Source organism: Rhincodon typus, chromosome 7 (genome assembly GCF_021869965.1).
Source record: "Rhincodon typus isolate 14 chromosome 7, sRhiTyp1.1, whole genome shotgun sequence".
NCBI classification, from domain to species: Eukaryota; Metazoa; Chordata; class Chondrichthyes; order Orectolobiformes; family Rhincodontidae; genus Rhincodon; species Rhincodon typus.
In genome coordinates, this window is record NC_063338.1 from 62,200,492 (window position 1) to 62,223,546 (window position 23,055).

Here is a 23,055-nt window from a genome sequence, read left to right on the forward strand (position 1 = left end):
TACGGTGACCATGAAACTATTATTAATTGTCATAAAAATCCATCTGGTTCACTAATTTACTTCAGGAAGGAAACCTGCCATTCTTACCTGAACTGAGATTCCAGCCCACAGCAATGTGGTTGACGTCTCTGCTCTGAAATGGCCCAGCAAGCAGCTCAGTTCAAGAGCAATTAGTGATGGACAGTAAATGCTGGCCTTCCCAGCTACACCCACATTTCATGAATGAATAAAGAAGAAAAATGCTTTTTAAATGCCAAGTTCTTTTTTAAATCTTTGAAAATGTTAACCCTTAAAATCTAGAATAGAGTTTCCCAAAGTGATGCTAGGCACAAAATAAAAGTTTTGTGTCATGAGCTCCAAGACAACAATAGCCATCGTGGAGCTGCGATCAAGTTACAATTGATGTACATCTACCCAAACATGCAACTGGCCTCTCAGTCCTCCCTCCAGCAAGTCTTAAAATCTCTACCTTGCACCCACAGGTCTCTCTTCCTTCTCCTGCCTCTGCTCTCACAGGTTTGACACCATCCGCATCCCCACCCCCCCATGCCGCCCCCCAAATCTGTAGGCCACCTGTCCCACCTCTCCACTGCTCGGCTCTCACAGGTCTCATTAAGGGGTCATGAAAATTCTTAATGCTTGAAAATTTTTGGAAAGGAGTTGAGAAGCATGGATCTAATGGTATATTCTCGTGTTTTTAATACATCATTGTAAGCTTTCAAAAGTGTTTACCCAAATAGTATAAACCAACAAAATGCCATCCACAATTAAAACCAATTTATATTGCACATATGTACCTTAGACATTCAGACAGTACATCCTCACAATAATATTCTCTCTAAAGAAAAATGCATGTTATAATCTTTATACTTACTATATTTACCCCTGAAATCTGTAGCATTTCCAATAACACATGTCCTTGATTCAAGCTGCAACTTCTTTGAAGATTCCAACATATCTGTGACAAATTATTACACAAATGATAAGAAAAAAGTTGGTCTTAATATGAATTTAATTGAGACAAACCACAGGAAAAGAAATGGAACAGCTCCTGTGTTCAGTTTTGCAAGAACTCCATTTTAAGTGGACCACGGCTAAAATAAAAGCTAAAGCTATTGACCACCTGAAATGCATTTCCCATTGCTGATTTAGTATGAAAATAACTGTAAACTATAAAATTGGGCATTGATTTTATAATCTAAGGTATAATTTCACAAGTTATTAATAAGTTCAACATGCACAGGAAGACACCAACATGAAAGTAAACATCTTTGCATCAGGAAAGGAAAATAATGTCGGTATTCTTTATCTGGCCACTTCCTCGCATCTCCTGACTAAGTATATAATTTATAGGAGATGTACAACTCTCCAGAGGACCCTCCAAGCCATCGATGGAGGAGAAATAAGAAGCAGAGTGGGAGACACATTCTATCAAAGCACTAAACTAAGCATGTACAGGCTCTGCTGCACAGCAACAGTTAAAGACACTCAAAAGTCACAATTGTTAAATATTTATTTGAAACAACCTTATAAACCTGTGAAAGTATGAACAGACACCATGACAAGTTGCTGTTGCCATCTAGTGGTTTCTGAATATTTCCTTATTTACCAAAAAACCTGAATAAGCATTGACAGCAGAAAAGAAAATGCGTGAAGAAAACAGTTAAACTGATTGATTATAGTGGGTAAACCATAAATTTTACACAGTATACTGTCATGACTGGTGTATATTTAACATGGATAGTTAGTATAGTATATGTACGCCAATATACAGTGTTATAGCCAAATGTGTAACTAAGTAGTTTCGATCATAAAACAGTGATTTTTACTGTGAATAGTTTTGTATTGTTTATAGAGAAGATGTACAACGTGGGGAGAGGTAGTTAGATCCTAAGTTCATGAATAATACTGCTTTCATAAAATAGAAAAAATGCACAAATTAGTTTTATGAACTTGTCCAATGAACATAAGACACAGCATTAACTTTATTCCTTTCAAGCATTCAGTTAGCTTTACTTTTTAAGTAATTAGCTGCTTTCTAAAATAAAATGGCCACTTGCTTATTGTTTTATTGTATGTTTGTAAGATTCTCTTGTGTGAAATATGTATGCCAGAGTTGTCAACCGTATAGTCTAGATTTTACATTGGTCGATACATTCAGCTCAATTTTGAATATTATAAAATGACCTTTGAAAAAAAAATTAAAACCCATAGTGAGCTGCACCAAATTTGAGCTGGTGATTTTTTCTAAATGCCCTTAGAACAAAATTATAAGCCCAGGTAGTAAGACGTTCAGATGGTCATTGAAGCAATGCAGACTGAAGTTGCACGTCAGGACCCTGTGGAATCCCAGATACAGCAGACCTCACAGGAATTGTCAAGGAAGCTGAAGATTCTCAAGGGCAATTCCTCTATGTTAGGGAGTCTCTACAAAATAACTCTTCACAACAGTGAATCTGAAGGGTTTCACTTCCATTAAGCTAATAGTTACCCAGGAAGAAAAGTAATAGTTATCCAGAAGAAGTTAGACAATTAAAAACCTAGTCTAATTCCTCGGTAACTATTAAGCTGACATCCAACTTACTACGCAGCCCCCAATTACAAATCTCCTGACCCCGTATCATCATTGGAGCCTGACAGCCAATTCTCTGACCGGCTGCTGGCCTTAACGTTACCCCAACACCACTGCTGGCCCCAATATCTCCATCCCTGCTTCAGGGTCAGTTAATAATCAACCCGTCACCCATTGCACTGTCAGCCCCAGTACACCCACACAGGACCCCTTCCCCAGCTTCAGCAACGTATCTTAAGTACTCCATCACTTACTTGGTGCTCTACCCATCTGGCACACTGTCCACTTGTTGACCTACCTACCTGGCATCCTTACCCTTTAACCAAGTGTCACCCTAACCTGACATTTACCTCACCCACGTACCCTTTCACAGCAGTTGTGAAAGTCTCTGGCTATTCTTCTGGTCATTTAAATCTCAGAACATGGCCGTAAAGAGTGGTAGATGTTGTCTATATGGACTTCAGCAAAGGTTTCGCATGGTAGACCGGTCAGTAAGGTTAGATCATATGGGATCCAGGGGAGCTAGCCAATTGGAAACAAAGTTGGCTTGAAGGTAGGAGACAGGAGGTGGGGGTAGAGGGTTGCTTTTTGGACTGGAGGCCTGTGACCCATGGAATGCCACTAGGTTCAGTGCTGGGTTCATTGCTTTTCATCATTTACATAAATGATTTGGATGTGAATACAGGAGATATGGTTAGTAAGTTTTCAGATGACACCAGAAAAGATGGTGTAGTAGACAGTGAAGAGATTATCTCAGAGTACAATGGGACTTTGATCAGATGGGGCAATGGGCCAAAGAGTGGCAGATGAAGTTTAATTTAGATAAATGTGAGGTGTTGCATTTTGGTAAGGCAAACCAAGACAGGACTTATACAGGTACGGCCCTAGGATGTGTTGCCAAACAAAGAGACCAAGGGTGCAGGTACATAGTTCCTTGAAAGTGGTGTCGTGGATAGACAGGATGGTGAAAAAGGCATTTGGCATCCTTGCCTTCATTGGCCAGAACATTGAGTACTGGAATTGGGACATCATGTTGCTGCTGTACAGGACATTAGTAAGGCCACTTTTAGAATACTGCGTACATTCTTGTCACCCTTTTATAGGAAGGATGTTGTTAAATTTGAGAGGCTTCAGAAAAGATTTACAAGGATGTTGCTGGGACTGGAGTGTTTGAGTTACAGAGAGAAGTTGAATAGGCTAGGGCTTTTCTCCTTGGAGCGTCGGAGAATGAGGGGTGGCCTTGTAGAGGCTTTATAAAATCATGAGGGGCATGGATAGGGTGACTAGCCAAGGTATTTGGGGGCTGTGTGATGAGTTGGGAGTCAGCTTAATGGTTACCTAGGGTGGGGAGTCCAAAACCAGAGGGCATAGGTTTAAGGTGAGAGAGGAAAGATTTAAGAAGTACCTGAGGGGTAACTTCTTCACACAGAGGGTGTTGCATGTATGGAACAAGCTGTAGAAGAAGTAGTGGAGGCAGGTACAATTACAATATTTGAAAGGTATCTGGATGGGTACATGAATAGAAAGGGTTTTGAGGGATATGGACCAAAATCTGGCAAATGATACTAGGTCAGATTGGGATATATAGTCAGCATGGATGAGTTGGACTGAAGGGTCTGTTTCTGTGCAGTATGACTCTATGAGTCTACACCTACTGCAAAAGGTGGCATTTTTAAAAATTTGCCCTGATTGTCATGCACAATGGGGAAATGTGCTGACATCAGCTATGCTCTATGTTTATGAAACAGCCAGGATTGAATTCCCAGCTGGAAATGTGGACCGTGGTAGTAAAGCAAAAAATAACTGAGCAGCGTGCCAATCCAAGTGTAATTGCTACTGCTCGGACCATCTGGTGGCTAATCATTTATTGGATGGGGGAGGGGCATTGAGCAGGATAGCAAAAGTTGGTTGGACTTATGTCTGCGAGCCATTTTAACATCAGAAATCTTGTTTAAATCCAACTCTATTTGTCTACATACATTGCACCTCATTGATAAAAATGATCTTCATTTAGGACTTAACCACAAATGGGACTTACAAATCATCACACCTACAAAAATTGACAGGAACCTGCCAGAAACCTCAGACATACATTTGTTTGTGAACATGATGGGATGATTCCTGAATGTTAGCATGCATGCCAAGTTATATTTGTTGGGGTTAGTATACACCAAAATAATATTAAATCTTACCTAACCAAGGTCACTTAACAAATTTCAGTTTTCCTGCCTTCACTTTAGTACTTTATAAATGGATACACTGAGCTTTTATGCTGCAAACTTCTTAATATTTGGATTCTTAAATCTGCTCTGGATAATTTTGCCATGGCAACAGTTTTTTTTGGATACAAATTGGAAGATGACCTTGAAAATACATTTGTACCCACCAATTATCCTAGGAATAACCCCATGCCACATACGACATAGAAAGACATTCAGTCCATTGACACAAAATTAGTGTCAGATCTCAGAAGCAGTACATTGTAGGTGAATGTAAAACATCTAAGCATCTATCATGCATCTTCAACTTACAGCAATCCATCATGCTACCACAAGTGGAGGAATTAGGGAAATTGCACAGGTGACTGTGAAGACACTGGGGAATCCAATTGGGCCCATCGCTGTCGGCAACAATGAGCAACTTCAGCACAGAGGTTGAAAGGAAATTCCAAGACTCATATCTTAATCCACATTCTTGTGGAGCACGGAACTGGTAATGTTTAACCAGAGGTCGCAGTGGCTCCGAAACTCTGTAAATGTGTCAAAAATTATTAACATTTGCTGTAAATTATAGAGTGGAGAGACTTTTAAAAAGTGTTTTGTGACCTAGCAAGCAATTAAAGACAAGCAAATAATGTTGGCCTTACCAGTAACATGAAAGACTTTTTTAAAAAATGGGAGTGGTCTGAGGATCTTGTCATCCTATGTCACAAAATAAATTAATGCATAAATAATAGTCATTTGAATGATGTTCCAGTAGGGACCAAACAGCTATGGAATGGTACCTTCACCAGGTGTCAGTTTTTAGCTTATCTCTGTCAGCTGGCACATCCATTAGATTTTCTCAAGGCTTCTTCTCCTTTGCCACCTGAACTTTGGAAATGATGATTGACATGTAAAGATAATGTCACCATAATCCTACCTGACCATAGGGCAGCTCTCTCATTTGAGAGAGACAACTGGTGGTGGTTTAACCTGAGGATGACCATACCTCGGGTGAGGGGAGAGATTGAGAAGGAGAGTCCTTCATGAGAACCTCAGCCAGTGTGCTACACTCCAGGTACTGGTTTCTCTGCAATCACAACTCAATCTGCAAAAGTACATGCAGTTCTGAGCTGCCTGAACTTTAAAGAGTTGGACTTTCAGGGTTAGCCCAACACATGTAATCTGGTAACAACTTTTCTGCCCAAGAATATATTCAAATTGCCATTCTTCATGTGCGCACACAAACAATGAATTTTTAAACTGATTCAGCTGTGGAGAGGGGTTATCAGAGCTATTCCCAATCCATTTTCTCAATCCAAACATACACCCACAAATTTGCCAGCAGTAGTCACCAGAAAATGATTGGGAACAGTGTGATCAGCAGACAATGCTTAGTTGGTTGCCCTCAACTACAGCTGTTTTGGAGTAGATCTGTAGCTCGGGTTGTGGGTGTTGAGGTGGGTTGGCTCGCCAAGCTGGTTTGTTGTTCCGCAGACGTTTCATTACCATGCTGGGTAATATTATCAATGCAGCCTCTGATGAAGCGTCGGTGTGTTTTCCCGCCTGGTTTTTAATCTCTGGAGTCCGTTGAGCTGGATTGCCTCACTTCGGGTTTTCCTTCGTAGTGGAGTGTATATGGGGTCGAGTTTTATGTGTTTATTGATGGCTTTCTTGGTGGAGTACCAGGCTTCTAGGAATTCCCATGCCTGTCTCTGCTTAGCTTGTCCCAGGATTTTGTTGTTGTCCCAGTCGAATTGGTGGTTCTCCTTATCCATGTGGATTATCCGTGTAGTTTAAAAGCCAGGCAGGAAAACACACTGATGCTTCATTGGAGGCTGCACTGATAATATTACCCAGCAGGGTAATGAAATGTCTGTGGAACAACAAACCAGCTTGGCAAGCCAACCAACCTCAACTACAGCAGTGACTGGGGCTCTGCAATTCAGTTCAAATCCTGGGTTAAGGAACAAAGAATTAAAAAGAAAGACTTATATTTAGTGATGTGGATTTAACGATAAAATTTGGTCAGAATACCAGGGATCACTGTCCTATCCGTTCCAAAGTATTGCCATGGAATCTTTTTAATCCTCCCAAGCAGGCAAATGAGGCCTTAGTTTAACACCCCAATTTAAAGAAGGCACCTCTGTGCGCTCTGCCCTCAGCACAACACAATAACGTGTCACCTTGATATTTGTACTCAGGTTTTGGAATGGGAATTGAAGCTGGAACTTTGTGACTCAGGCTATCAACTGAGTCACAGCTGGTACCGAAAATAATGTGGTGGTGAAGTGATAATATCACTGGACTAGAAATCCAGAAACCCAGGTTAATGTATGAGGGGAAAAGATTCAAATTCAACTAGTAACTCAGGAATCCAAAGCTCAATGATTATGACTCTCAAATCATTGTTATTTAAAAACACATCTGCTTTAGGGAAGGAAATCTGCTATCTTACCTAGTCAGGTATACATGTAACTCTCGATCCCAGCAATGTGATTGACTTTTAACTTCTAAAATGACCTAACAATTAAAGACAAAAAAAAGTTAGCCTTACCAGCAACATGAAAGACTTTTTTTTAAGTGTGGTAGTGGTCTGAGGATCTTATAATTCTGTGACACTTCACAAAATAAATTAATGCATAAACAATGGCCCTGTGATTTGTGCTCTGAAAGGACCAAACAGCTATGGAATGATACCTTCGCCAGGACTTAACATTCTTCAGGGATAATTTGGTTTATCTCTGCCTGCTCCAAGATCATTAAGAACAACTTGAGCACCCTTACTGCCATGCTGGCTGAGAGTAGGGAAGATGGCACAGAACTAAGGCTAAACCTGGGATTTGTATGACTCAGTTATTCATTGCTGAACCAGCTGAGCAATGACTTTGTAGAACCATTCATCACTCAGAAATTCCATTTGCAAGATTTTCCAAAAAAGTCAAATTTGACTGTTCCTTTATCAGCTTCACGATCAGTGGTTCTCTGATTCATATCACATTAATGGCATTGCTCTGTCAGTTTTTACTAATGCATGACACCATCATCAATTGCACCTTTAGATTTGGATGCTAGTTTCATTGAAAGACAGAGAACATGTAGTTGAAATTGAACAACATCATAGTTTTGAATATTTAAAAATAATCTACACATTAAGCCCATTAAAGTGAATGCTTTTCCCAGTGTCTTCTTGTAAGTCCCTGCCTCCACTGGAATTTTACAAATGGTGAGGCAGCCTTTGGACAACCCATCAATCCACCCTTGTGCCAATTGGCCAAATAATGGTCACCTAAGTGTCACATTCCACCTCTGTTTGACACAGGAACAACAGAGAGCAGTGATAGACCGGAAACCTAGTAGATAACATGACTTGAGCCATGGCTGGTCAATGGGGTGGGAAAAGTGGCTGTCTCCTTTACTGGCTTTTGGTTAGGAGATACAAGCAGCAAACACATTGATGTTTCTCCCTCTCTCCACCTTGACCCCCATTACTCCTCAGTGGGGATCTGGGAGCCTGGTCCCTGCAAGACCCCCTGAATTTAACTTACAACTGATTCCAGTGAAAGATGTTTCTGGAGAATGAATGCAATCCCATCAGTGGCCATTGCTACAGGTAGTATTCCCAGGATCCATCTGATTGTCCAGTAGCTTTTGAAGGGATTTCCTCCCTAGGAAGCTAGAGGTTAAAGCTCAAAATAATTAACAACCCAACAGACAATAAATTGCTGTAGCACTTAGGGGCCTGGCAAAAAATATAAATCATTCCCACTTACAGATCTGCCCATAAGTCCTACACCCTGAATGTAAAATCCAGCCCATTGAATGGCCTATGCTATGAGCAGCACTCACCCCCCTCCCCATTCTGCCTACAATCTGCCTGATGCTGTTCTTCATAAACAGGTTTTTACCTATGTTGTTTGTCGTAGCTTAACTAAAAACAATAGCTTTGAAAACATAATACAGAGTCATCGAGTGCACACAGGAAATACATTATTGATTGCAGTTTTACAACTGGCAACATTACTGTCTATTGATGTGTGAACCACTGAACCATACAGACTAAACAACGAAAGTGTTTTACTTAGAAACTCAGTATAAATTAGCTGTGGCATTGGTGTAAAAACATCAGTCCTGTTACCTTGTGGGTGTTCATCACATTCAATTTCACTTTATAAATACTACGTTAATTTCATTTATTATTACTTATAATTTGTTAACCTTATTTTGCACACCATTGAGATGCTTGGATACATTGCACAAAGAATACAAAAAAAAACTTGGTAGTACAGAAATTTGAACATTGATAAAAAGTAGCCTGAAGTTGATGCTTTTCTCTTACACTCTAAAAAGTGGAAAGCTTCAACTTCACATTTCTTTTTAGAAATAATACAAAATATACTCATATTACAATTGAATTATTATTCAAGCACCTTGTACTAAAGTTTTCAATTAAATCAGTTTAAATACTGTTCATGACAATTTGTTTTCCAAGCCCCTGTTTTATTGCATTCCAGTACATAAATTAAGTAGGAATTTTACATATTTTCAGGTGTGGTTTAAAGGAGAAGGTTCAAAGAACCTAGGTAACCAAATGAATATCACAACAGAGTAGGAATAAAATATTTATTAGCTCTGGAATTGACAGAAAAAAATGCATGCAGGATCTAAAAGGAGATCATGTATGATTTTTCTGGTTGTCAGATAAAATGCCCTTCTCTGGAAAGCCGCAGTGGTTCATTGGCCAAGGACAATATATTATCTACTAAGAGGTAGCAAGAACTGCAGATGCTGGAGTCAGAGACAATACAGTGTGGAGCTGGAGGAACACAGCAGGTCAGGCAGCATCAGAGGAGTAGGGAAGTTGACATTTCAGGTTGGGATCCTTCTTGAGAACTGGGAATATTGTTTGGAGTCCATTGGGGATGATTCGGCTGCATAGGCAGTTACTGAGAAAGGAGATGTGGCTGTAGAACTGGGTTTGTTTAAGTATGTGGTCAAAGAGTTTCAGGTCAGAGTAGATTACCAATGGGTTGCAATGGGAGAGAGATCCACCGAGGTCTTTCCGGAGGGAGAAGGACAGCTTCTTCAAGGTGGACATCTTTGGAAGAGGCTTTGCAGTGGGGTTATAAATCACTTGGAGATAGCAAGAACTGCAGATGCTGGAGCCAGAGATAACACATTATGGAGCTGGAGAAACACAGTAGGCCAGGCAGCATCAGTGGAGTAGGAAAGTTGATGTTTCGGTTCGGGACCCTTCTTCAGAAATTCCTGAAATGTCACAACTTGAAATGTCAACTTTCATACTCCACTGATGCTGCCTGGCCTAATGTGTTCCTCCTGCTTCATATTGTTATCTATTATCCTACTAACTTCTTTTTAAAAGGTCTGTTCAACTTATTTACCTACCTTCACTGACCAAGCATTCATTTTCATTATTCACAGGAGTAAAACTTCTACTCACAGCAGCAAACAATAAAGTAAATCTCTTTATAAACCTAAGGATTTATCTGCATCAAATAGGGAAAGGAAAATCTTCTCTCTCAGATGCACATCAACCCACATTTATATGCTTATTTTGAAGCATAGTGATTGTGTTGTTTTGTGGTTTGGTCAAGTTGTTTCCCAAATGTATGCTGATTGAATCTGTGGCCTTTTTAATGCAAGAACTCTCTACTTACATCCAGATGTTTACATGCATTATCTCTTTATTTGATGTTAGAGCTTTTCGCTTTCAGATCTTGCTACCCATTTGAGGAGGTCATGGCATAATGGTATTGTCAGTGGACTCATAACCCAGAGGCACAAGTAATATATTGGGGGTGCAAGTTTAAACCCCACCAGGGCAAATGGTAGAATTTCAAGCTCAATAATTTTTTAAATGCCTGTGATGTTACCCTTGTAATCTCGAACTCCACTCAAGTATTTTCCCCATTTTTATTTCCATTCTATACATTTCCTTCTAAAATCTCAGACTTCACAGATTGAGGATTTGTGATGCCGTGACCAATCTTTTTTATCCACCACAGTGAGATTCAATCACATATCCCCAGGACATTTATTTGAGTTTCAAGATTACTAGTCCAGTGACATTATATTATGTCACTACCTCCCTCAGATTCTGCTTGATTGAGGATGTGGTGGCTTCACCTTGCTTGATGAACTCTAAGTCCACTTGAACAGTTTCATTTGATGAAATCCTTGAAAGTGTGTCTGCTGTTGCCTGGTATTAACCCTATTCGTATTTTGATTGAATCATACCTCATGAATCGTAATCTGAACTGTTGTATCTTGGGTGGCACATTGACAATTATTTTCTTGTTCAGGAGAGGGACCAATGATTTATGGTCTTGTTTTTGTCTTGAATTGTAATCCTAATCCATAATTGAACAAAATTTCATGCACCCACATGACTGCGAAAGCTTCTTTCTCTATCATGATGTAATGTTGATTTTTCTGTGTAAATGATCTAGAAGCACAGTAGATTGGTCTACACTTGACATCTTTGTGCATTCCAAATAGCACTGCTCTGAGCCTTATAGACAATGTATCTTTCACTACTATATTTTGTAAGTGGCGATTGCACTGCTATGAGTTCTTAAGGGTTTAGGAGTTTCTTAATCTTTTCAAAAGCATTTTACAAGTCCAAGTTACATCACTATTGTTGATCCTGTCACAAAATGTATCTCAAGCACTCAATGACCTTTGACAATTTTGGTTAAAAACCTGTCCACTTGAATCATAATACCAAGAAATCTTTGAATTTCTTCAACTTTCCCAGGTGATGGAAAATCTCTTACAGAACATAGAACAGTACAGCACAGGAACAGGCCCTCTGGCCCATTATGTGTGTACCAATCATGACACCATTCTGAACTAATCTTATCTGACTGGACAAGGTCCATATCCCTCTATTCCCTGCCTGTTCATATGCCTGTCTAAATGCTTCTTAAACATTGCTATCATCTCCGATTCTACATCCTTCTGGAAGTGCATTCCGGGCACTTACTGCCTTCTGTGTAAAAACTTGTCTTGCACATCTCCTTTAAACTTTCCCCCTCTCACTTTAAACCTTTGCCCCTCAGCATTTAACATTTCCACTCCGGGAAACTACTCTGACTTCCCACCCAATCCATGCCTCTCATGATTTTATATACTTTTATCAGGTCCTCCCTCAGCCTCCAACACTCTAGCAAAAACAATCTGAATTTGTCCAATCTCTCATAATAGCTGATGCACTCCAATCCAGGCAACATCCTGATAACCCTCTCCTGCACCCTCTCCAAGGCCTCCATATCCTTCCTATTATGCGCTGACAAAACTGAACACAATACTCCAAATGTGGCCTAACTCAACTCTTATACAGCTGCAATGTGACTTGCCAATGCTCAGACTCAGTGCTCCGACCAATGAACGTATGCATGCGAATAATATTTTTTACCCCTCACCCACTTGAGTTGCCACTTTCAGGGAGCAATGGACTTACACCCCAAGATCCCTCTCTATATCCTAAGGGTCCTGTCATTTACTGTATACTTTCCTCTTGCATTAAGCCTCCCAAAATGCAACTTGTTCGGATTAAACTCCATCTGCCCATTTCTCCACCCAACTTTCCAACTGCTGTATCCTTTGACAACCTTCTCACTCTCCACAACTCCATCAAGTTTTGTGTTGTCTGAAAACTTACTAATCAGGCCACCTACATTTTCATCCAACAGAGGTCCCAGCGCTGATCCTTGTAGAACACCACTGGTCACAGATCTCAGTCAGAAAAACACCTCTCCACAACTACCTTGTGTCTTCTGTGACAAAGCCAATTTTGTATCCAACTTGCTAATTCACCATAGAACCCAGAGATAGCAAGAACTGCAGATGCTGGAGTCAGAGTCAATACAGTGTGGAGCTGGAGGAACACAGCACGTCAAGCAGCATCAAAGGAGCAGGAGAGTTGACATTTCAGACCCAGACCCAGCCTGGATGAAAGGTCCAGTCTCACCATAGAACCCATGTGACTTAATCTTCTGGACCAGCCTACCATAAGAGACCTTGTCAAATGCTTCAGTAAAGTCTGTATAGAAAACATCCAGTGCCCTACCCACATCAATCATCCTCGTCACTTCCTTAAAAACTCAATCAGATTTATAGCTTTGATATTTTGTGAAATAACTGTGATTCTAGAGGCAATGAATGAAATATCCAAGAAACTTTATCTTAGGTTTGGAAAACTCACATTTTTCATTACGTTTTAGGCCTGTGTTCTGTAGTTTTTGAAAAGTGACCCTTTAGTTATGTTTATGGATATGTTACGGATCCATGTCTCAGTACATCAGCCATGTGCCATATCACATAATTTATAAAAGCAAACTACTTTGGATATTGGGAATCGGAAATAAACTCAGAGAATGCTGGAGAAACTCAGCAAGTCTGGCAGCATCTGGTGAGAGAGAAGCAGAGTTAATCTTTCGAGTCTGGTGTGACTTCTTCTGAAGGACTATTATACTGGATATGAAACATTAACTCATCAGTCCCTGATGAAAGGTCACCGGGTTCAAAACATTGACTTTCCTTTCTCTCCACAGATGTTGCTAGACCTGCTGAGTTTCTCCAGCAATTTCTGTTTTTTCTTCAGATTTCCAGCATCTGCAGTTCTTGATTTTATTTTTTCTTTAAAGTTTTTGAGAAGATTTGTAGCTCAGGTTGTGGATGTGCTTGTAGACATGATCATTGAGCCGGTGGATTTGTTTTGTCATCCTGCTAGATAACATCATCAGTGCACTCCGATGAAGATTGGTGTTCTGTCCTGTTTGTTATTTATATGCCTCAGTTTGTTGGGATTTTTGGTACCATTTCCGATTCTGTTTCTTAGTGGTTTGTACACAGGGTTTAATTCAATGTATTTGTTGATGGACTTCTGGTTAGAATACAAGCCCTCCAGGAATTCCCTGGCATGTCTCTGTTTGGCTTGTGCGATTATGGATGCGTTGTCCCAGTCAAATTCGTGTCCCTCTTTGTCCGTGTGTAGTGAGACAAGTGAGAATTGGTCGTGTCTCTTGGTGTTCATGTATCCATATAGTCAATTTTCTTTTGGTTTGGCCTACCTAGTGTTTCTCACAGTCCTTGCAGGATATTTTGTCTATTGCACCGGTTTTGCTGGTTTTGGGTATGGGATCCTTTACATTCGTCAGTAGCTGTCATAATGTGGTTGTCGGTTTGTGGGCTACGCTAATACCCAGGGGTCTGAGTATTCTTGTGGCCATCTCTGACACATCCTTGATATAGTAGGGTGATTAGTGAGTCTGGTCATCTTCCTGCTGTGGTCTGTCTCGGAGGGAACGGCAGATTTATTTTTCCTTTAAGCTTGCCTTTCTACTTCATACAGAACATTCCTGATTCAGAACGACATTGAGAGATTCAAGGATTTCTCATTCTTTATACTTGAGTTTTGCCATGGGCTTGCCCTTAACTTTTAACCAAGTTCCTCCAGGATCTTGTGTTTTAATAGAGATGATTGCAATTTCATTTGTTTTAATCATTTAGCTTGATCTGATATTGCTGAAATATGGGATCCTGTATCTATTTTAAAGTCTGTGAGATGTCTGTCGATTTCTAGTTTAACATTCCAATATTTGTTTTCAGTTTAATTGATTTCCCCGAAGGGGTTTTAGTTTGTTCTTGTGGCTCTTCAACTTCTTGTATGCATCAATCCTTTAAGAACTTTTCCTTTTGTCTACAGGTTGTGTACATTTTGGAATAATAGGCTGCTTTAAAATGACCTTTTCTCCCACAGTATTGTGTGCCCCTGCTGGATATTCATCACATTTGTGTGACTTCTTCTCTCCACACTGGAGATGTTTTTAAAATGTGCTTGACACACTTTTACCCCGTTTGTTGAGCTAAGGCTTTTCTGCACTTTCTCCTTTGTGGCTGACAAACTGAAATGCCTCACTCGATTTTTTCCATTGTGCAGCATTGTCACCTCAAACAAAAAATTTGTTTCTGGCTCACAATTTGAACTGCTTTCTCCTGAGTTAAATCATAACCACCCTGCAGGAGGTTCAATAATATCTTCTCTGCAACCTTGACAACAATCTGATCACAAATCAACTCTGTTTTTAAACCTTTATAAGTACAGTTCTATGCCAGCCCATAGAGATCATTAAAAAACCACTTTGTGCTTTTACCTGTTGTTTGTTTCCAAACTTTGACTGTTCAATAATTGCAACTATCACTGAAATGTGTCAAATGCCTGTTGTACCCCCTGATATGAAGCAGTAGTCTCATCAATGTTCTACTTTGCTCTAATAATTGCTCAGCATACCTTGATAGCCTGGAACATTTCTGGGAGTGATAGGTTGGGTTCCATGTTTCTTCTGAATCGTAGAACTATTCCTGTATCATTTCTATCCAAATCCCACTGTGTGTGGCTTCAGGCCTTTGCTCACTGCAGTCTAGTTTCTGTGTTGTTTTCCAATTTATTGAAGCTGTTCATGTTATGATCCCAATGTCCTGCTGAGCCTCCAAATACTTTGGTCTAGTTTTCCTTCTTAACATTGAAATTGTCTTCAACTGCTGGCGTCATAACTTCTTTCATTCTTTAGCACTGCCATCATGTGTGTTTACTTGAGTTTGTGACTCTTTAGACTCTCAAAAGTATGGCTTTTTTTAAAATGCAAAAACACTTTACTTACAGCTAATTCTTTACTTACATTACAATTTCGTCACATGGGATAAATGCTTCTGCCCCCTTCCAGGTCTCTCTACCTACTCATGTGACTCTGGCATCATTACTACATAAACCAAACAACTGTGGATGCTGGAAATCGTAAACTGCTAGAAGAACTCAGCATGTCTGGCAGCATCTGTGGAGAGAAAGCAGAGTTCTGAAGAACGGTCATTGGACCCAAAACATTTACTCTGCTTTCTGACTACAGTTGTTGCCAGACCTGCTGAGTTTTTCCAGCAATTTCTGATTTTGTTTATCATTACTGCATGCTACTGCTTCTGATGTCATCCCTATGACTCTTATTATGACTCTATTGGGTCAATATATACAGCAGTCATTTTGTACAAAACAAATTGAACAAAAACAATGAGATAAATGATGAGTTAGTCTTGTTTCAATTGGATTTGTGGAAAGAGCTGTGTTGACCAGGAGACCAGGGAAACTGTCTTCTTAGGGTAGGGTTAAATCCACAAACTACTGATTCAAAGATATAGACTGCAACCAACTAAGCCAAGCAAAGAACTTTGAGTAAGTTTATATATCACGGAAAGAGAAAAGAAAATAAATAGAATAAAGTGTTTTGTATGATTGTAAAAATTGAGATAAAAATCCAAAGACCACTGTAAAAATTATTGAAGTGGTGTAAACTTAAAAATAAAAACCCAACATTGAACAACCACAGAGGTTTAAAAAAAGGTCCCATGGAATGAAAAACAGGACTTAAAAACTTAGAAAATTATTTTGCTGCATGTTCTATAATTCTGATATTTATTGTTGATTTTAAGTGCCAAATCAATAATGAAGACCCCATAGAAGTTGAAGCACATGTAAATGGATTGAAGGAAGTTTTATTTTTTAAAACCAACCATGAGGTATTTGGACAATTTTCTGTGAGTGTTCAGCTTTCATTTATGAAATCATAAATCAAGGTTAAGTTCTCGTAGGTAAAGGACAATCGTTATTTAGAATGTAATAAAGTGTTGACAAAAATGCAATTAAGAATACATTACTAACAAGCAGAAACAGTGCAATTATTAAATGTGGAAGTATGTTATTCGTCTGAGACAGTTTGTTTAAAATCATGTCATTATGGAAAGTTTCATTAAAATCATAGAATCCCTACAGTGTGGGAACCAGACCATTTGGCCCAACAAGTTGACACCACCCCTTCAAAGAGCATCCCACCCAGACCCATTATCCTACCCCTGATTTCCCATGTCTAACCCAAACATCCCTGGGCACTATGGGCAATTTAGCTTGGCCAATCCACCTACGCTGCACATCTTTTGACTGTGGGAGGAAACCGGAGCACCTAGAGGAAACCTGCACAGACATGGGGAGAATGTACAAGCTCCACACAGATAGTTGCCCAAGGCTGGAATTGAACCCTGGTCCCTGGTGCTGTGAGGCAGCAGTGCTAACCACTGAGCCACTGAGCTGCCCTGCTAAAAAAAATGGTATGGCAGAAACATAAATAGAAATAGAAATACAAAAATATAATGACGCAGATCTTCTGATCAGAATTGGACACCTGAACACTTAACTTTAATGGACTTCTTTGTGCAAACCTCTAGTGTAACAAATGGATGAAGGGGTTGCGCTGGCAGGGGAGTGAGGTTTTGGGGTGGCAGGGGTTGAAGTAGTGATAGAATGCTAGGTAAATGAGGGATAGCATGCCAGATGAGTGACGGGTTGTGGTGACAGGTGGGTGAAGTGTTGAGGTGCCATGTCAGTAAGAGGATTGAGTGGCAGATAAGTTAGAACTGTTCTGAGGAAGGGTCACTGGATCCAAAACGTTAACTCTGATTTTTTTCTTCGCAGATGCTGCCAGACCTGCTAAGCTTTTTGAGCAACTTCTGTTTTTTGTTCGTGATTTACAACATCTGCAGTTCTTTCAGTTTTTACATCTTCTAATACATTTTCTAAACTGTAATTTTACCTTTTTCTATTTTAATTTCCAATAGGCTGTGAAGGAATGTGGGATAACTTGACATGTTGGCCCTTCTCCTCACTTGGAAAGACTGTTACTCTACCTTGCCCCAATGTGATTTATCTTTTGACTCAAAAGGAAGGTAAATAAAACAGTCACAATAAAGAAAGTAGATTAATTTTGTACTCTGTAGTTTTTTTACTAAAATTATCACTGAGAATTTTCTACTAAAATTATCAACGAGAAGCAGCTTTTTTATAAAATCCAGTTTATTTCAAACTCTTCTAAAAAATAAACACTTCACTTAAAGGTTTGAATGGTGTGTTGGTATCAGACTTCAAAAGTGAACCTCGATTACTGCAGCCATAATACTATTCCTTGCTCTGTTCTATTACCTTTATGCACTTTGTATGGCAGATCTGCCTGTACTGCAAGCAAAACAAAACTTTTCACTGTACCTAGGTACGTGTGACAATAATAAATCAAATCAAATCAATTCATTCTTTACTGATTGTCTCAAAAACCATTGGCTGTTCAATTATCCATGATGACTCCGTTATAAACATGCAGGAGAAGCTACTATCATTATAAAACAACAATAAGTGGCTGGTGGGCGAGATTGTAGTCCTCAAAGGATGTGTCTGATTTCACCCAGGCTTTGTCCAAGATACAAGTAAATGGATTTTTCAAAAATGCTGTTAAATTTCTCATCAAATCACAGGCTGTTCTGACCTGCATTTGCTGCTGATCAATTTACCAGTGAGCCTAACAGCAGGAACCTTGGGGATAAAATAGGCTCTGCATTTACATACTTCTTTAAATAAGAAGACCAAAATGGAACAGTCGTCAAGATGTGGTCTCATTAATGCCTGTGTAACTGAAGCATAATACGATTTATGATCAATTCCTCTTGTAATAAATTATAACATTCCATTAGCTTTCTTAACCAATTGCTGTACCTGTATTCTAACTTGTAGTGACACTTTCACTTGTACATCTAAATCTTTTACACCTCTGCTTCTGGCTTAGGTTCAGGTAAGAGAAATGTAGCATGAAAACCTGTGGAGGGTAAGGCCTCCTGCAGTGAGCTCTTCTCTCCCTCTTCCTCCTCCCTCCTCTACAAGTAGGTTGACCTCTTTTGTTGTATCTGCTCAACCTCTCTTTCATGCTATATATCCAAGGTGTGGTAACCATAAGAACCATGTTTGTGAGCAGATGGTTTGACTTAGTATTTTACATACTCAAACAGAGATCATTAACAACTAACCACAGAGTGGTTGATTGGGTATTGTTTGTGATTTGCAGTCAGGGTGTGGAAAAGAAGGCATTAGTTTGAGATATGGGGTCAAAAATGGCAGTGCTGGTATTGAATTAGTGTTCTGCTAAGACTGACACCATAAACCATCTACTCTGTATACTTCCAGTAGACATTCAATACCCACACTAATGCTCTCACAAGAGATTGTGTTCAGCATGGGCTGCACCAGAACTATGCGAATGCAGTATAGATGACATTTTGGAACTGAAATAATACCCATAGTGCCAACACTATGCCTACTATGGAGCTCAGTTTCATGGCTACTGTATTTCAGGTATATGGGCTGGAACTTTGCTCCTTTCCTGAGACTTGCTTCTGTTATGATCTGGGGAACTACTACCAAAAAAATGTACCAAAGTTGCTGCCCTCCTCTCCATGGAGAAATTTCAATTTTTGAAACTTCTTTTTCAATACAAATCTAAACAAATGCAAGTTAACATGGAAGTTGGCACAAACTTTTAAATTATCATGGAATAGTGCATGCAACAATGACTGTATCTAAATGGTTTAGTAGACTACACATACACTCTGCAGGACCCAATTGGCTACACAGGACTTCCAACCAAATCCCTGTCCCTTTCCTTCCAGGCAATAGCTGATTCCCCACCGATAGCTGAAATACCTCCACAAAGGCTAATATCCCATCATCACGTTACCTTTATTTACATGTGCATAGTCCATGACACTGACCCAGCTGGCACAGAGTCGGCTCCTAGAGTGAGCAGAACCCCTGACGCTCCTGTTTATATCTGTCAGCCAGGACTCCCTGATTGGGGCAGTTAACCTGGTCCAATCAGGGAACTCATATTCTATGAGATCCACCTGGCTGACATCATTCCAATCACACAATAGCAGCTTCCATGTAATTAAGGTTCTGCTTAAGCAATCTTCCCTGTGTTGTTCACCTCCTTCCAGACCTTTTAAACTCCTCTCCAGCAATTTTGCTTCCAGATTGCTTTATTTCTGCATCTTAGGCTCACCACTTTCTGCATCCAGCTGTGCTGTCTCGCAGCCCCTCAGTTTCTCTGGTTACTCGCTTCTGTTTATTAGCTTCCTTCCTGTTCACATTCCATCCAGGTCACATACCAGTATTTCTTATTATTTGAGAAAATCACAATTCAATCCCTTTACAGTTAATACAAACTCTTCAAGTCCTTATTAAAAATGTCTTTAGAAAAAAGACCATCATAGATTCCCCTGAACATTTTAATTTTAAAAAAAAATCCTTACTGCTTTCAAAGGTCAAAACATTTCTTACTGCCTTGGACAAAGGGAAAGTGTTGCTATAATGAAGTATTCTTTTCAACTATATAGGAGATGCTAGTGTATCTATACTAAATACAACAACTGGTATACAACATTGCATCCGTTGTATTTAAACAATAAGCTTTATTACATGCATACTGATTTATTTTATAGTCCAAGAAGACACAATGCATTTTTCCGACTTTAGGATGTTGTTACAACCCTTGTCCTTTAACACTCAATAAAGCTTCTGTAATTACATTGTTTCATTTGGCAACAGATACAGTTTTTATTGCAAGTGGTTGTAGCATCAAACTCCTTTGAAACAGTCTTTAGTTGTTGGTTTTGAAATTTTCAAGAAAGATCAATTAGTTATGGTCTGTAAATAGTAGTTTAACCCTCCTCTGTACAATATAAACTCGTAAATATTTTATATTCACAATATTATAATAATTAACTTATAACAATGAACCAAATGTGACAATTAAGATTTAAAGTCCAACTCCCATGAGTTATTAGATCCCAACTCTTGCAAATATCAAACTGTTAATTTACTTCCTATCATTCTTCACAAAATTTCTCCAAAATGTACCACCCTAAAATATTTTGTTGGAGTATAGCCCATTGTTTTTCAAACCAATCCAGATTTGTGGCAATTTTCTCAAATGAAGGACATTTCCACTCCCTCCTCACTAAATTTGGGTACTATGTGGAAATTCCTCACCAAATCAAAATTATTTCTGAGTCAGCCTCTCCTCTTCTTAATAACTCAAGTTTGCATAATCAAAATTCATGCTCCAGTTTGCATTTTTTTCACCACTCCCTGACTTCACCCTTTCCTTATGTCTGTTCTCTTCTAGCTAATTTCTCTTTATAAGTCAAACTTCATTAGTTCTATTTCAACTTAAAGCCTGGCAATGGTTCTCGGTCACAAACAGACACAATCTTTTCTTTCTCAAGGTGTGGGTGCTTAACCAGCTTTCCAAGGTCTCCTTCTTAGCTCCTGATCTTAAATTAATTCCCACATGTTCTTTGATAGCTGTAAACCATCTTTCCTTAATTGTTTCAGAATTAGATTCGCCCAAAGGCTTGAGATTCTAAGATACTCATGCTGATTTCCCAATGAAATATAGCAAAAGCAAATGTAAAGTTTTGCACGTTTGAACACTGGAAAGTTACAGTGAACTCATTTCAGTTTCTGTGGAAGGAATTTTCTCCTCTTTGAATGTCGGACAACTTTTACTGATCTGCTGGCTGTATACCCATCTGAAGAGGTCAGTGTTGTTCTTTGTTGCACTTGTTTGACACCTTAGTTGTCTTGCTGCTAGCTGATGTCACTTGATATCCTTGCATATTTATCATCACCTGAGGCTCACCACATGATCAGTAGTGAGAATTTGTCAATGACTTCCTTGGAAGGCTACCAAGTCACACTGTGTAAAGGCATAACATGAGGTTTCATTGTAATTGATGTGAGGGCTCAGGCATTCTTTCAATAAAATAATGTTTTCTTTCTGACATTCTGCACAGATTATCAGTTCAGGGATCATACATGGAGAACACCATTGTTGGAGTCATTGTGGCCTTTACACAACTCCAAAGATACTGCAGAAGGACACAGCAATCACAACATTATCAGTATACCCACCAAGAACAGTAACCTGGGGTGGCTACTAAACAGCAGGTGAAAGGAGACCAAGGAGGGAAAGGAGAATGATGAGACTCAACAGCTACAGGCCTCCCTGTCACTGTCATTTTCTTCAACTCTGTAAAAGACAGTGCAAGCACTAAATAAGGATGTCCGAGCTATTATAAATGCACTGTGTTATGTACTGGAACAGGAAGTGGACTCAGAAGGTCAGGGTGGCAATCCCATCCTGGTGCCCATCAAGGGCATGACTGCCTGAATTTTTACTCCGCCAGCTCATTTTAAGGAACAACTAGGGACATAAGAATGTAAGAAATAGGAGCAGGGATAGAACATTTGGTACGTCAGGCCAGCCCTGCCATGAGATCAAGGCTGATCTACCCCAGGCCTCAGCTCCTTATTCATGACAGCTCATCATAGCTTTCAACTCCCCACTATTTTGAAAACCTGTCCACGTCTTCTATAAAGCCTTTCAGTGATCTAGCCTCTAGAACTCTCTGCAGCAGAGAATTCCAGACATTTGCTATCTTCTGAGAGGAGAAATTCTTTCGCATCTCAGTTTTAAAGTGCATGTCCTTATTCCAAATCCCAGTTTGAGATTCCCACACTAGTGGAAATGTCTCCTTGGATGGGTGTGGATCTCCTAATCCTCAAACATTATCCTCAATCCAGGAGGGAACTGATGCCATTTTCTACAGATGGCAGCTTTTCATATCCTCCACCTGTGATGAGGAGAGTCAAGTAGCTGGGGCATTAGGATTTACCATCATTATTGGGTTCCCCCAGTTGCGGGATGTCACAGGCTGCACTCAGGTTGCTTCAAGAGCACCCAAACACCAATCTATAGAATTCATCAACAAAAAAGGCTTCCATTCCATCAATGTTCAAATTATAAGTGACCATTGATGCCAGATTTCAGAGGTCTGCACCAAATATTCTGGGAGTTGCCATAGCCCTTAAATACCAGGGAACTTTGTAAGATTCTTAAGCCATACAGGAATGGCTTCTGAGAAATAAGGGCTACACCAAAACATAATATCACCTTCCACCTAAACATCATGATATCATATCTGTGCTACGTTAGGGGATTGAATGCACAAAGCAGCTAGCGTGTGAATTTATGCAGAGGTCAGGAATGAATCAAACGTGTAATGACTTGCGAATATATGTGAGGCAATGCCAAACATTTCAATCCCACCAGCAGAGGGAGCTTCTCCATCCACATGACATTCCATTCACTGCTTGGACAACAGTAACTATAGATTTACTCACAGTTCATGGGGATGTTTACATTCCTGTGATGGATTACTTCTCCAATGTCCTGTTGTTCGATGACTTAGCAACACAGCAAGTGTGACCATCACTGACATGTTGAGCACTAATTTTGGTTTATTTGGTAGAGCAGAATGGATAGTATTTGG

General features: G+C 39.6%; 1 protein-coding gene across 1 annotated transcript in view; it reads left to right on the forward strand.

Annotated features, from left to right (window-relative positions):
* Window positions 1–23,055, forward strand: part of LOC109938355 (secretin receptor-like) — a 64,832-nt gene that overhangs the window by 10,746 nt on the left and 31,031 nt on the right. Inside the window, exon 3 of the mRNA XM_048599008.1 lies at window positions 17,458–17,565. Coding sequence (XP_048454965.1) covers window positions 17,458–17,565 — 108 coding nt within the window. The remainder of the gene's footprint in view (window positions 1–17,457; window positions 17,566–23,055) is intronic.